At 45.3% G+C, this 16,579-nt stretch overlaps 1 protein-coding gene across 4 annotated transcripts in view; it reads right to left on the bottom strand.

Moving 5' to 3' along the window:
• Positions 1-189: 189 nt before the first annotated feature.
• Positions 190-16,579, bottom strand: part of PXYLP1 (2-phosphoxylose phosphatase 1) — a 70,438-nt gene continuing 54,048 nt past the window's right edge. For all 4 annotated transcript variants that reach the window (XM_021710708.1, XM_021710707.1, XM_021710709.1 and 1 more), the window contains 2 exons: positions 8,926-9,065; positions 190-2,572 (listed from right to left, as the gene is read on the bottom strand). In XM_021710708.1, the coding sequence (XP_021566383.1) occupies positions 1,635-2,572; positions 8,926-9,065 (1,078 nt within the window). In that variant the 3' untranslated portion in view covers positions 190-1,634. The remainder of the gene's footprint in view (positions 2,573-8,925; positions 9,066-16,579) is intronic.

Below are 16,579 nucleotides of genomic sequence, written 5' to 3'. Positions count from 1 at the left end.
TCAAGTTGTGTTTAGCAGTTCCAATTCAGATATATTATGAGTACAAACAAAACAAAACAAAAACTTGATTAGGTTTTAAATACTTTAGAGACAACACACGATTTTCAGTAATAAATGAAAGTTAAGATAAATTTTTAAAATATTGGTTCCCACTTGGAAACAGCTAGAGTTATAGGTACAAACAATTAGTTGTATAAGTATTCTTCAAAAATTTATTTATAGAAACATGTTCAAATGCAACACTGGACAAACACAGAGAAAAAGCTGGAATGCCAATGACACCAGAGAATCCCACTTGCACTTTACATTTTTCTTTGAGTGGAATTAGCACCATTAATTCAGAAATCACAGATTTAATTACAATTGCTTCTACCATATAAAACACCTTATAAATATTTTTTTAAACTATCTGGTAACAAAGTTCTTCCAAAAACGTATTGAAAAATCAATCTGAATTTACCATTTGAAACTGATGAAAGGGTTTAAAAATTGATCCAATCATATAGCTTGTCAAAGGGAATGAACCATCATTAGTTTTCTTGGAAGAAAGTACCTAAATTCATCTTCTGGCCTCCTTCTAACCACCAAGCAGGTGCAGTAAATTGAATATTACTCTAGGAAGAACACATCTAAAATTGGTCTTAGAAAATATTTTCCTAGACTATAAAAATACTAAATAGAATACAAAACTCTCAGCATATACAGCAAATAGTCTACAGCAGACAAATATTTAAAACATACTTAAAACTATCTCGTACCACAATCATCATGGACATCAAGTATGCTTCTAATTGTTCTTCTATGATTCATTCTGATTCAATATTTATTTCCCCTCAAGTTTTGTTATAGTGTCAGATACAGACCAAATTCTGTGTTTTTATCAGAAGTTACTGGATAAACCACTGAATAATTCATGATATTCATCTGGTTCTCAAAGTGCTGGAAGTGCAGTTGTATTACAGCCTATTTATTAACTTTCGTTGATTAGGGGTTGACACTACAGCTTGGGTGCCAACTCTGGCCCCCACCTGTTTTGTCCAGCCTGTGAACACAGCACACTTATTCATGTGTGTATTGTCTGGGTTACTTTTGTGTTCCAAGAGCAGAGTTTAGTTTAGTAGCTGCAACAGAGACTGTATGTGGACTTTTGATCCATACAGTCTAAAATACTATCTGGCCCTATGGAAAAAGTTTGCCAACCCCTTTTAGATAAATCACTTCCAAAAATACTTAAGTGAACAAGGACAAGGTAAAACTGTCCAAGATTAAGAAAATTTGGGCTGAGGTTTGCTGGTTTCATCATACAGTACCACGGCAGTCCAAAATAATACAAGGTTGGCTTGGTGACTTTGGGTACTGAAGTATATTATTCTGGCATTCTAAACAAAGTCTGGCTATGATAACGTACCTTCTTTTCTCTGTAAACTAGCCATCTTGTACCAAGCAATTCATGTACCAGAATATAGCAACATGCTTGCTGTTCCACCCAAACCATCCACGTGGCTCCCAAACACAGTGTTTAGCCTTTAAAAAAATCAATCATCATATACCCTTAGCAACAGATAGAACTAGAAGTGGATCTTTCCCCACTCTCTGTACTGGCAAAGATTCTACACTGCCGTGCTGCGGACCTTTTAGAATCCTTCCCTGTGACATGCATCATAATAATTTGTACGACTGCTTCCCAGGGCCACAAACATGTCCCTTTTGACAAAGCGAACTAAATTTTCGAGGGGGCACATGGGCTTGGGAGAACGCTTGTGGTGGTCCTGGCAGAATGAGGTGTGGAATGTGACGTCGACACCATTGTACAGAATCCGGACGGCATGCTCGCTGGGCTTTTCCCTGTCTTGCCAAAGCTCGAAGATCAGCCTGGCCGCAAACCTTGGGAACCTGGCTTCCGAAAGGCCCAAGGCACTGAGGACTGGGGACAGAGTGACATCATGAGCAGAGTAGAGGGCAAAGACCTCTTCTTTCCTGCCCTCGGTGGCACGCTGCATCCGACCGACGGTCTGGTTCAGGATTGGGTGGGCGCCCAGGAGTGAGTACCCGAGGTACAGCTTCTTCTCCCGCCTCTCCCTCTCATCCTCTATCTGATGTGTCTTGATCACCTTGAAGTGCTCCATAGCGACACAGCCATTCCTGGTGCAAGGGAAGCTGACGTTATGGCAGAAGTGGCAGAGCATGGAGTCTATGGGGTTGGCCGCCCGGAGCTGCTTGGTTGGGACGTCCACGATCCTGGCCATCTCCCCGTAGGTCCTCTCCAGCTGGCTGTTTTTCAGACGCAAGAGGTACTGACGACGCTGCTCCTTCTCCAGGTACTGGTTTCTCACTGGGCAGTAGCAGCTTCCAGAGCAGAACAGAGCACTTGGCTGGTGCCTGAAATAAATCTTCTTCCAGTCAAAATCTGGGAGAAAGCCATAGAGCAAGGCCAGCCCGCTCTGCAGGGTCCGGCTTTTCCCCGTGGTCTCTAAATAAAGCTGGTCTGTGGACCAATCATTCGGCAGGAGCTTGTGTTTCTTTAGGTAGATGTCTCTCAGCAGCTGGCCGTTCTGCAGATGCTGCACGACTCCTGGAACACAGGGGACACAAAGCTTTCCTTATTATCCACTTTGCAAAGGAACAGCAGGGGCAAGAGGAGTCCGTGTCCAACTCTGGAATGGTTTGCATCCGCATAAGGTAATGCAATGGAGCCCGGTTCCCCACTGTGTGCAAGTTGCAAGAATGGTTCATATCAACTTGCGAAGGGAGCCACTTGGAGTGTCCATGGAGAGATCTGCAGAGTGTGGCCCTGACCTCTGGAGCCATGGTCTCTGTGGGGGGTATGAATACCATCTGCCTCACCCCCTCCTTTTTGATTGACCTCTTCCCTAGGGAAAGTGTTGTGACTGGCGGGCCTCAGAGGCTAGGAATCACCCAGTGGGTGGGTGTCTGGGTTGTAATGGGCACAGGTCTAAGGAGAGCTTCTCCCTCCTACATGGGTCACAGCATTCCTCAGAGGGCAGGGACTGCTCAGCGAAATCAATCAGGTAAATACTGACTGCAGCGTCCCTGCTTGCTGCCTTGTCTCCTCACTGCTGGGAAGTTCCTTCCTTGACCTCATCCTCCTTTGTCTGCCAACTGAATACCCTCTGCTAGCCTGCTGGGTCTATTCTGCCCAGTCCTGGGGTCTTTCTAGGCTCATCATCAAGGATGTGCTCTCTGTATGATTTGGAACAATCTCCCGGATACTCAGAATACTTGAAAAAAGCCAAACATAGAACAGTATGTTTATTATGCTTCTTTTAAATAAAAAAGAGGGAAAAATAAGAACATGTGCTTGTAGTTGCCTATGTTCTGCATGAAGAAACTTTGGAAGGATGCACAAGAAATCAGTATCAATGGTGTTGATTACCTGGGGATGTTGGCACAGAAATGAGGTGGATGGAATGTGGGTAGAAGCAAGAATTTTAAGTTTACCTTTTGGTGTTGTTTTAGTTTTGAATGACCACAGTATGAGAATAAGTTAACTTTAAAAAAAAAAAAGAAAACGCCTTATCTTTAAGCAGGAGAAGGTAATCCAAGACAAGAGCCTGCTCACCTTCCAGCCTGCAGGATGTAAGGGGATACAAGCTCAGTACTATTATGAATTCTACACATAGGCTCTGTGACTAGGAATGTCATTTATTCAGATGTCCCAATGATGTGAAAAGGAAAAGTTCACTGCAAAGATGAGACCACTTAGGCTGAAAATTGTGAGACAGAGGGAAGTATGCTAGTCCAGGAGTGGGAACAGCTCAGCAAAAAACCCAAAGGATGTCTGGGTCCTACTGCGAATAACAGTATTGGCAGCAAAATTCTCCCAGGAACCGGGACTGGGACAGGCTTTTGCATTTCCAAAAGAGTTTATGAAAAAAAGCCAAATCATGAGTGATCAACATTAAGATTTTGCATCTGGCCCCAGGTGTCTGCTGGGCCTCTCTTGTTTTCTTAGGCCACATACATTAAAGTTGGCATTCTTCCGGTGCACCAGGTCTTTCTCATTTACTCCTCACAAAAACCTGAGGACTAAACCTGGCCTTTTTTTCCCTCTTACCCAAATTCCTAACTAAAAGGTGTGGGAGTCACGCCTGATAAGGACTCACCAGATAGGATTTTATTGCCCTATTACTCTAGACACTAAAAAGTCTGTTTCCCAGCCTCCTGACTCTGGTGTAATATCACATAACAAATAAAGAAGGAAATTATTTTATGACCCAGCAAAGTTGCCTCTTGGGAATGCCCAGACACAGGGAACCTTGTAAGACACTTAATTATTTACATCTTACATCTACATATCAACAAACCTGGAGTTTCCCCACCCCTTTTTCTTTTTTCTTTTTTTTTGAGTCAAACAGGACTACTGCACCCTCGATCTGCTGGGCTCAGGCAAGCTTTCCACCTCAGTCTTCCAAGTAGCTTGGGACTATAGGTGTGCACCACCATGCCTGGCTAATTTTTTGATTTATTCTAGAGACAAGGTCTCACCAAACTGCTCAGGCTGGTCTCAAACCCCTAGGCTCAGGCAATCCTCTTGCCTCTTCCTCCCAAAGTGCTGGGATTACAAACGTGAGCCCCCTTATCTTAACAAAGCATCTCCTCTACTGATTTCCAAAATTTCTTAGCTAGGAACTACAAATTAACAGTCAAGCAATCTCTGAATCCACCTATGACCTGCAAGCCTGCTTGAAAATGTCCCACCTTCCTGGGCCAAACGAATGAAAATATCACATGCACTGATGTATGGTTTCTTGTAACTTCTGCCTTCCTAAAATGTATCTAACCAAGCCACCATTCAACCACAGTGGACACAGGTTCCCAGGACCTCCTGAGAATGGGCGTTCCCAAGCTTAAGTTCCCATGTTTGGTTCAGCAGACTTAAAATATTTTACAGTCTGGCATCTTTTCATCAACAAATCTGATGAAGAAGGTATATTACTATTATCATTCCCATTTTCATTTTACAGATGATGAAACCGAGTCTCTGAGCCACTTACAGTGAAGAAGTGGCAGAGCCAAAACTCAAAGTCCTGTCTGGCCCCAATTCTGTGCTCTCAGTTCCTGCTCACAGCACCTTCCCCTCCATTTTCATGCAGAAATACTAAGCTCTGGCCTCTTAGGGCTTCTTACACTCGCTGAACACAGCCCGAATCTTCATGGCTTTGTTCATGCTGTTCCCTTTCCTCTGCCTAGAGAAATCCTCACCTGGTGCCTTCTTTGGAGAGCTATCCTTCTTTGGAGAGCTATCCTTCTTCTTCTCCCGGTCAAGTTAATATTTCCTTCCTGTTCCCGTGTGCCGCTGGACCACAACACCAGCTGCATGCCCTGGGAGTCTCTCACGGGCTAGCACTGTGCTAGCACTCCATATGGGTTACCTAATCTAATTCACCACCAGCCATCGGGCAGGTATTACTCATCCCATGGTACATGTCTGTCTAAGAGCCCGTGTTGACTCTTTAAGACCCTGCAGCTTCCAGCAGTATGGTAAACTGTCTCTGTCTCCATGTGTGGTGTCCACTGCAGCTGCAGGCTGCAGGGTTATCCCTCCCACACTCAGCAGCAACCAAGGCATCTTCAGTACATAATTACCATGGGGTGTCATAAGTGTGCCAGTTACGAATGATTATTACGGCAGCTATGCATTTCTCATGACATTTAAAATAGAAGAAAAAAGTGACCATTTAAAGAGAGTGAGAGGAACAACAAGCATAGTGGCTCATGTGTGTAATCCTAGCACTTTGGGAGAATGGAGTGGGAGGAGAGCTTGAGGGCAGGAGTTCAAGATCAGCCTAGGCAACATAGCAAGACAACAGTCTTTACCAAAAAAAAAAAAAAACTGGGCATGGTGGGGCACACCTGTAGTCCCTGCTACTCTGGATGCTGAGGCAGGAAGTTAGCTTGAGTCTGACGCTACAGTGAGCTGTGGTCACACCACTGCACTCTAGCCTGGGCAACAAAGTGAGATTCGCCGTAAAAAGGGTGGGGAGTGGGGGAGAGGGAATGGGAGCAAACAGAGGGAATGGGAGCAAACAGTATTGCAAAAATGATTTCTAGAGAAATTCTAATTTATAAAACAATGATGATAAAAGATCAATTGAGAAGAGAGGTCCAAATGAATGATTATCTCTAGGTATGTGAGGGCTACCTCCCTTCTCAGGGAACAGCCCTCAGATCCGGAGACTAGGTCCTGACCCCTGCTCTCTGCACAGTCATCCTTGCCCCTTAGCCTGAGCTGATGGGCACTGACTCCTAAGACCTCGATGAATTTGCTGTCTTAAGAGTCTGGACTTGCAAATTCATCTCTGGGTGTGGCTAGAACTGCCATTCTGTTGACAGACACCCAGCAAAAAACCAGAGAGAAGAGGCAAGGACAAGACAGCTTTCATTCCTGGTTCCAGTTTCTAGAGGCCTGATCACACTCTTGATATTGGAGTCGGTGAGTCATCGCTGTATCCTTATAATAAACTTCCCCTTTTCACTGGAGTTGGCTTCTGTTTTTTGCGACCAGAGAGTCTAACCAGTGGTTCTCAGCAAGAGTGGTACTGGTCTCAGAGAAGGTTTGGGGGTGGGGTCCTTACAATATGTGGAAGGACATTCTTGGCACCTAGTGGGTGGGGGCAGGGGGTCGGACAATCTCACAAAGGACAACTGTTCTCTGTCCCACATGACTTCTGAATGTATCACAAGACATTCCCACATGGGAAAAACCTGTTAGAATACTTTAGCCTACAGAACCTAACTCCAGTTTTTTGTGTCTATAAACACAAAATCATTTTTGCATAACATTAACAGCTGCTGAATTCTCCAGAAATGCAATATACATTAAGAAGTGTCTGTACTTTGTTTTGATTAGAACTTGTCAGAAAAACCACATCCTGATGTGTGGCATTAGCCACAGTATATCCCCTCAGGCATCTGCGTTAGTAGTTGTCAGAGTCACCAATCCACACTTAGGTGTAAGCATCTGATGACTTCATTCTGTTTTCTAGTATAGCTGTTCTCAAGCATTTATACTGAGATACATAGAATTATGTAATAAATTAGTTTACTTTTTTGTTACGGTTAGGGCTCCTGATACAATGTTTAAAAAATTAAGTACATAGATAGATTATATTATATTTAAATTTCACTTCAGGATATTTGAGGGAAATTGTAAAATAATTATTAAGAAAAGGGAGTGTTGGATCTGGTAGGATGAGAACCCCCGTTCTAAGCTAATGCAGAGCTCATGTGTGAGAACTGATTGCTAGACCTTTTATCCAGCTTATTTATTTTTTATTTTTTTGAGTTGGACTCTCATTCCATTGCCTAGGCTGGAGTACAGTGGCACACTCACAGCCACCCCAGCGTCGACTTGCTGGGTACCGGTGATCCTTCTGCCTTAGCCTTCCAAGCAGCCGGAACTATAGGCACGCGCTACGATGCCCAGCTAATTTTTTAATTATTGTAGAGATGAGGTCTTGCCAAGTTGCCCGGGCTGGTCTCAAACCCATGGGCTCAGGCAATCCACTTGCCTTGGCCTCCCAAAGTGCTGGGATTATAGGCTGAGCCACCGAGCCTGGCCTTATCCAGGTTATTAATCCAAGACTAGTCCTCCTGAGGCTCCTTTGCCTATTCTGTCACCCAACATGACCTCCCAATACAAATGGCTCTCAAAACCTGGCAAAACCCAACAGGGCCAACCACAGGACAGAGACCTTCCTTCCTTCCAGACTGAGGTCCTAAAGTGCTGATACAACAAGAAACAGAACATGGACAGTCAGTCCTCCCGAAACCCCACAAAGGCTGGGGACCAAGCAAGGTCCTTTGAGATCCCAGACTGAAGAACCAGGAAACTGGAACCTTTAAGGGCCCACCCGTTCCTTTCTTCCCAGCAAATGTGAGCCCACAGTTAACTCACTGACCTCCCCTGACAGTGAGCTGACTAGGGCCACAGAGGGAAAGCGGGCTTCTGTGAGGACTCAACTCCCACTGCGTATAGCAGTGGGGAATGTGCCACCTGTTGTTCTTCGAGATCTTGAACATTAAAACCTATTAGGAGTTTTGTTTGAAAGGCCTAAGATGGGATTGGTTACATAAACTATTGCACATCTGGAGGGGAATGATATGGAGTCATCACAAATGATGTTATGGATAAATAATCATTGATAGGGAAAGATTATCACAATATATTGTTAAGTGAAAAAGTGGGTTACAAAATAGTGTGTTTAGTAAGGTAGGGGTGTGTGTGTGTACGTTCATGTATGCATAACATAATCTCTGTGCATATACATAATCTCTGTGTATGTACACAGAGATTACTCTTAAGGGTCTATTTCTTTGTTAGGACTTATAGTTGCTTTAATTTTTTTCTTCCTCTTACTTCACTGTCTTTCCTAGTTTCTTTTTCTTTTTCTTTTGTTTTTTTGAAACAGGTCTTGCTCTGACACCTAGGCCAGGGTGCAGTGGCATGATCGTGGCTCACCATAGAGCCTCAACCTCCTGGGTGCAGGCAATCCTTCTGCCTCAGCCTCCGGAGTAGGTGGGGCTATAGGTGCGTGACCCCATGCCTGGTTAATTTTTTATTTTTATTTTTTGTAAAGACAGGGTCTCACTATGTTGCCCAGGCTGTTCTCGAACTCCTGGGCTCAAGCGATCCTCTCACCTTAGCCTCCCAAAGTGCTCTTAATGGGATTAGAGGCATGAGCCACCATGCCTGGCTCGTTCCTAATTTCTCTTCATGAATATGTATTGCTGCTGTAATAAGAAAAAAGATTATATTTGACTTTTAGAAATCAGATGTTGAATTATATGACGTGCTGACTCTGGGCTCCTTGTGGTGCCAGTCCTTACTTACACCTCTGAGCCCACAGCACCTTACCCTGGAGAATTTGCTCCAGATGTATGGAGTGGATGGCTGTCACATACCTGTCTGCGTGAGCTCTCCCATCTCACACAGCGGGTGATTGGGGTACAGAGGCAGGGAGTTTAAGGGGCTTTCGAAAGAGGCTCCGGATCCTTTTGCCATGTGACTAACGAAAGCTTCCAGTTTAGGGTGATACGGTTTCCTAAAGAGACAACACAGAGAATTAGTGGTCAGGGTGCTCTAAGAGCCCAGTTTCCAGCATCAGCAAGCACGTGTCCTGGCCTTTCCCACCCACAAGAACAGGGACTGGTTCAATCGGATACAATTCCCTTTTTTTTTCTGGAGTGGCGTCTCCCTTTGTCACCATGGCTCGAGAGCAGTGTCACGATCATGACTCATCACAGTTTCAACCTCCTGGCTTCAGGCAATCCTCCTGCCTCAGCCTCCCAAGTAGCTGGGACTATAGGTGTTCACAACCATGTCCAGCTAACTTTTTTTTTGTAGAGATAAGTCTTGCTATATTTCCCAGGCTGGTCTCAAACTCCTGGGCTCAGGCAATCCTCCCACCTTGGCCTCCCAAAGTGCAGGGATTACAGGTGTGAGCCACCATGCTTGGCCTCAATCACTTTTCAATTTTAATTTCATTATTACTTGACCACTGACACTTCCATATGAAATCCTCCCTCTGTAAGGTCAGCCTGAGTCCCTAGCCTGATGAACTTGGTACTGTGGGATTCAGCGTTGCCCTCTACCATCCTGTTCCCCTTCTGCGCCGCCTCTTGGGCTCCCTTTCTGGGAGGCCACCAACACCCACCCGTCATGCCCTAGCTTGGGAGCTGTCCTACTTTCTTCTTTCCCTGTCCCTACACATGCTACTTGCCTCTCAATCTCACAGATTCTTCCTTCTGGTGCTCCTCCATCCCTGTCTCCTTCCTCACAGCTACTACCTGGGTTCTGGCCTCACGCAGCTTTTGTCTGGCTAGCGATGAACTCCTCCTTGACCTTCCTGCCAATTAACCATGCCCCTCTGACCTTGCCTTTACAGCCAGAGGGATCCATTTAAAAGGCAAGCCTGGCTCACTGTCCTTCCCTATCCAGAATGACACTCACAGGGCCTGTCAATCTTGTGTGGCCCTGCCTTGGCACATCTGTCAATCTATCGTGGCTCCGCCTTGGCACGGCCTGTTAATCTGTCATGGCCTCGTCTTGGCATGATCTGTAGATCTGTGGTGGTCCTGCCGTGGCACTCCCTGGCCCTCTCCTCCCTAAGACCTTGTCCTGGCCAGGCCACATGAAGCTAATTGCCTTCTCTCCCCCAACACACAGCAGACCTCATTCTTTCTTTTCTTTCTTTTTTTAAAAAATTTTTATTATAAAGATGTGGGGTACAATTCAGGGTTAGGTATACAAACATAGACCATGCAGGTACCCAAGACCTCGTTCTTTCACACTTCCACAACTTTCGACATGCTGTCCTCTCCCTTCTAAAAAATCGACCCCATCCTTTGCTGAGGTAACCCGCAGTTCTTAATTTTTCTGATCTCTGGAAAATCTCCCATTTTGAAAACTGTTAACTAAGTAAGATAACCAAGATCTCTATCGTTCTTATATTCATTCTGCGTTTTGCACATACAACATTTCATTTAGTATGAGGTGGTAATAAATATCAAAAAACAAGTTTATATATGAGGTCTGAGATTATCTATATTTCTGCCACAAAATATATGCAGTGTTTCTAGTCACTAACATACAATTTCCCTGAAATGAAATGACCTATGAATATACACACCTATTCTCAGAATAATGAAATAGCCTATGAATGTATATACATTTTTCCAGCTGAACAAAAGTGGACAGATTTTAAGCTGCATACAAATCAGCATGAAAAGAAGCAAAGATAAATTGTTCTAATGGCAAGCCCCCGCTGTCTGAGAGCTCAATTAACTTTGGCAATGATGTAAAAATGGCTGCCAAAATGGGTTGATTATCTTTCAAAAGCATAAAGCTAAAAAAAAAACCCCATCTTTTAAAAAAGATGTTTTAAAATTAGAGTATGCTAATCCAGACATGCAGTATGGTTTAATAAATCACCCTCGATGGCTACAGGGAGTTACGTTTTTCCATAAAAGCAGAGGGTATGTTATTTCGCCTGAGGCTAAAGCATATAAATGTTTGCAGACTGGGAAATAAAATGTCCAGACTGACAATGAGGCTGCCAATAGGAATCCACATAAACAAAGGCCATCTATCAACAGGAGTCAAGTGTTCTGCCTTAGGCCATCATTTCAGGTTGGAGATTTTCTGAGGATGTGAGAAAGCTTTGCTGCCAATTTTAGAAATGGAATTTCACTCCTGAAAGTGTTTGCTGAGGCGTCCCAGGTTTTCAGGGCATCTGCTTAACGATGCTTTGATACCTAACTGTATTCATGACAACTTTCTTTTTTGGTATGGAAAGATGAAGATTCATGGAAGAAAAATTTCCCTTACAGAACAGATAAATGGCTATATCTTTTTAACAGGAAGAGGACCAGGTAACCTGAGTCCCTGGACCTGTCCTGGATCTGGCTGCCCAACCCCGGCCTGCCTGGTCCACTGCTACATTCCTAGAGCCCAGAGGGTGTTTGGCATTCAGCAGATGCTCCAAGAACATGTGTGAATGAATTCAACTGTGAAGTGCCCCCTCCTTAGATGTTTCATGAAACTTCCAACATCTGTAGCAATGCATACGGCAATTTCCCCAAGTGTTTATCAAAATATTCAGATTTTGATGAAAATACAGTTAGCCCTCCAATATCTTAGGATTCTGCATCTGAAGATTCAATTGCGGATCAAAAAATATTCAGGAAAAAACCCCCAAAATAACAATACACCAATACAAAATAATACAAACACAAAAGAATATAGTATCACAACTATTTCCACAGCATTTACATTGTATTAGGTATTATAAATTATCTCGAGACAATTTAAAGTATACTAGAGGATGTACTTAGGTTATTAGCAGAGACTACACCATTTTACACAAGGGACTTGAGCATCACAGACTTTGGTATCTGAAGGTGGCCCTGGAACAAATCCCCTCCAGACACTGGACAACTGTATTAAAAATAAAGAAGGTCAGGCTCAGTGGCTCAGCCTGTAATCCCAGTCCTTTGGGAGGTTGAGGCGAGTGGATTGCCTGAGCCCGCGGGTTCGAGACCAGCCTGGGCAACTTGACAAGACCTCGTCTCTACAATAAATAAAAAAATTAGCTGGGCATGGTAGTACATGCCTGTAGTTCCGGCTACTTGGAAGACAGAGGTGCAAGGATCACTGGAGCCCAGCAGGTCAACGCTGGGGTGGCCGTGAGTGTGCCACTGCACTCTAGCCTGGGTGACAGAGTGAGACTCCAACTAAAATAAATAAATAAATAAATAAATGAAGGTGGTTGTGGGTGAGAATACTAGTTGTACATTAGCATCTATTCTCTTCTTCTCTTCTTGGGTAGATCCCATTTCTGAGGTCCCAGAAGTTAGGTGGGCCCTCATTTGCCAAAGGAATGAAAGGATGCGTGCCACTTCTGGGCTGAGGCTTTCAGATCATGAGTGTGCCCTCCTTCACATTCTCTTCCTTTCCTTCAGCCACTGTTAGGCATGGCAGCAGCCCAGGCTCAACCATGCAGACATCCCCAGGGGATGGCGGAAGCACGAGCCTGGAAAGACCAGCGGCCCTAAACGAACAAGTTTAGCCCACTCAGACCTTTGCATGTGGAAGAGCTCAACTTCTTTGTCATTTAGGGTAAAGCATTCATGAGTCTCTTTGTTACAAGAGACTTACAAGTTAACCTTACCCTGACTGATACAGAAATAATTGCATCTATGAGAACGAATTCTTCAGGAAAAACTCATGTGGTCTAGTTGGAAATCTGCTTTCATATTAAAAATGAAAGGAATGGAAAAGTGTTACTATCTTAAGCCATCAAGTCATTCACTTCAGACTTCTTATTTGCACTTTTTTTTTTTGAGTTGGAGTCCCACTCCATCACCCAGGCTGGAGTACAGTGGCACACTCACGGCCACCCCAGCATCGACCTGCTGGGCTCCAGCGATCCTTCCACCTCAGCCTTCCAAGTAGCCGAAACTACAGATGCATGCTACTATGCCCAACTAATTATTATTATTATTATTGATATATTATAGAGACGAGGTCTTACCAAGTTGCCCAGGCTGGTCTCAAACCTGTGGCTGGTCTCGAACTTCTGGGCTCAGGCAGTCCTCTCGCCTAGGCCTCCCAAAGTGCTGGGATTACAGCCTTGAGTCATCTCTCCGGGTTATTTACACTTTTATATGCATCATTCACACCTATTTATGCCATAAAGCTTGACAGAGAACCCCAAGGCGAATCTACACACCTATGAGAAAATTTATTGTGCCTTAGTCTTAATTTAGCAACTGCAGAGTTCTGCACAGAACATTAATTTAGGCAGAGGGGAGGTGTGAGGCCAGTAACCCTGTCATCAGAAAACACAATTCAAAAAAGCATTTATAGCTGGAGACTGGGATGCATTCACACTGGATTTTCAAAATGGATGCCAATTAAAGCATTTCTCACCTCATATTATTAATAAAGTGAAATGATAAAAAGATAATTTTCTCAAGTCTTTAGCCTTCTGGGCCTTTGCTTTATGTGAGGTGTTTAATTGCCCCACTTCTTCAGCTCTCATCACGGCAGTCTCTTAACCTCTTCCCCTCTGCGGCTCCAGCGCCCACTCCTGGGATCCTCTCTCCCCTGTGCCTGTTCTATGTCTGTTTCCCAGGACTCTGCTTTTCTTCCATGCCTCAAGTTCTGTCTATGATAGTATTCAAGCCCACAGCTTCTAAGGCCATCACTGTGCTGAAGATGCTCCAACAATCCTCTACCTCTCAGCAAAACGGTGCTCCTGGGCCTCAAGCCTATATGGCCTTCTGCCTACTAGGAGTTACCTGAATGTTTCATGGCAGCTCAAATGCAGCCCTGAGATTGTACTCACGCCCCTCTCCCAAACTTCCTATTTTCTGTGCTCTCTATTCCAGGAAGGGGCACTACCAATAGTCAGATGCCCAATCAGAAACCTGGGCACCACCCTCCCTCACACCCCCTTCCAGTCTGTCACCAAGTCCTGTTGATCCCACTGTGTCATGTATTCTAAGATCCACCCCTCTCTCCATCTCTGCTGCCACTCCCTGAGTTCCAGTCTCCATCATTTATTCATTTAACAAATAATTGTCACGCTTCCCACCATACGCCAGGCACTGTCTTAGGTGCTTTGGATGTAACAGTGGTGAAGAAAAACAAATAAAAATCCCTGCCCTCCTATGTTCTAGCCTGGAGAAGCAGATGGTATACAATGAACACCATAAACATGTGCGTGTGTGTGTTAGAAGGTAGCAGATAGCTGGGCGTGGTGGTTCACACCTATAATCCCAGCACTTTGGGAGGCTGAGGTGAGAGGACTGCCTGAGTCCTCAGATTCGAGACCAGCCTGCGCAACTTGGTGACACCTCATCTCTCCAATAAATCAAAAAATTGGCCAGACATGATAGCTCACGCCTGTAGTTCCAGCTACTTGGAAGGCTGAGGTGGAAACATCACCTGAGCCCAGCAGCTTGAGACTGAGGTGGCTGTGAGTATGCCACTGTATTCTAGCCTGGGTGACAGAGTAAGATTCCAACTCATACACACACAAAAAAGACGGTAGCAGATACTGCAGCAAAAAGAAGGGGGGGATGAGGAGGTTGTAAAAATTAGGATGGAGGGAGAAGCACCTTGTCATTTTAACTGGAGTGTTGTTCTGAGTAGGTCTTACTGAGAAGGGGATATCTGAGCAGACTTGAGGAGGTGAGAGAATTGGCCATACAGCTATCCTGGAAGGAGCTTTCCAGGGAGAGGAAACAGCCAGTACAAAGGCCCTGAGGGCAGCAGTGTGCACAAGGACTGAAAGAGCTCGGGGCAATGTGGCTGAAGCAGAGGCAGTAAGGGGTGGAGGAAGGGCACATGGGCCTTGCAGGCCATTTTAAGGCTGTGGGCTCTGCTCCAAGTCAAGTCCATGACACAGACGCCACCACCAGCTTCCAGTCTGTCCTCTGCATTAGGGCTGTCAGAGACCTCCATCCTCTGATGCCATCACTCCCAGCTCCCTTGCCACCTTGGTGTCTGGAGCCCACACTCTCTTGCTGGGCCTTCAGAGCCTCAGGTGATTGGCTCCCACCCAGCTCTGCATGGCACTCAAGCCTGAGAAACTCATTTTGAGGACCCCGATGTGCCAAGCTGCCCACTACCCCATGCTACACAGCTGGTGTCTTTGTTTATGGGGCTGCTCAGTATCTGCTGCTGCCCCCTTTGCCCCTGCTCACCTTTCGGCCCGTTCTCTGGGTGGCCTTCCCTGAACTGCCACCCCACGCCCCCTCCCTGCCCCGACTGAATCAGGCCACCCCTCTTCTGGTTCATAACCCCAAGTGTCATACTGAACCGACTTCTACTTTTTTTTTTTTTTTGAGTTGGAGTCTCACTCTGTCGCCCAGGCTGGAGTGCAGTGGCCGCCGCAGCCTCGACCTGCTGGGCTCCGGCGATCCTTCTGCCTCAGCCTTCCAAGTAGCTGGAACTATAGGCACCCGCTACCACGCCCGGCTAATTTTTTATTTATTGTAGAGATGAGGTCTCTCCAAGTTGCCCAGGCGGTTCTCGAACCGACTTCTACTTTTAATTCTTCTCACTCTTCTTCTATTTCTTTCTCTGACACCTCTGTCACCTGCCAGCTACCATTCACTAAGGGCCTGCCATGTCCCAGGCACCGGGTCTGTCTCTCTGGAGGTGAGTGGGCAGGGCAGCCTTTCTCCTGTGACTCCTCAGAAGTCCACTTACCCCTTCCCGTTCAGTCACACCTGGTCTTATTGTGGCTCACCCATGCCCAGCTCTTCCAGCCTTGGGCCCTGGGCACTTGCCGTTTCCCCCCTCTAGAATGTTCTTTCCCCAGAACCTCACAGGGCTGGCTATTTTCACTGTACCTACGAGACTGCTCACCTCCTGTTATGGGAGCCAGGTACACGTGACAGTCCCTGGCACATGACAGGAGCATAAAACTCATAAAACTAAAACGTGCTGAATAAAGGCTGACTGAGTGAAGAGTTCTTTCTTCCTTGGATTTAGAAAAAAAGCATATTTAATTCCCGTTTAGGAATTTTTTAAAAAGCATTTACTAAAAAGGGTGTATGAATGGCTAATATCCTTAATGCTGGCTAAACATCGTACTATGAGGGCTGAAATAGAGCCTTTGTCAAAAAGCACACAGCTTTCAGGAAGAGGCAGCTCCTACTACAAAAGCTTTGAGAGCCACGGGGTGTGTCACTGTGGGTGGAAACTGTGGGACAACGGCTTGTGTGGACAACCAGTTCCTGCCTGATTTGGCTCCCCACCCACCTGCTGGCCCAAATACTCCCTTGCACTGGACTAGAGTAACCAGGTACACACAGGGAGTCACCACCTTTTAGGAGGTCATAAATTTACTGATTTATGAAGCTGAAAAAGCAACCAGAAAGACAGCAGGCTCTGCTGGTGACCTAGATCTCAGTCCTGGGCGACCAGGGTGGGCCCACTGCACTGGGGTGCCTGCTCACTCTTATTCCATCTATGCGTTTATGGTGACAAGTCAGTTGTTATTGTTGATAAAGATGGAATTAACTATGACATGAAGTAATTAGA

This window comes from Carlito syrichta, unplaced genomic scaffold (genome assembly GCF_000164805.1).
Source record: "Carlito syrichta isolate Samal-C Ts95f unplaced genomic scaffold, Tarsius_syrichta-2.0.1 Scaffold297556, whole genome shotgun sequence".
Lineage (NCBI taxonomy): Eukaryota > Metazoa > Chordata > Mammalia > Primates > Tarsiidae > Carlito > Carlito syrichta.
This window is presented reverse-complemented; position numbering and strand designations above follow the sequence as displayed.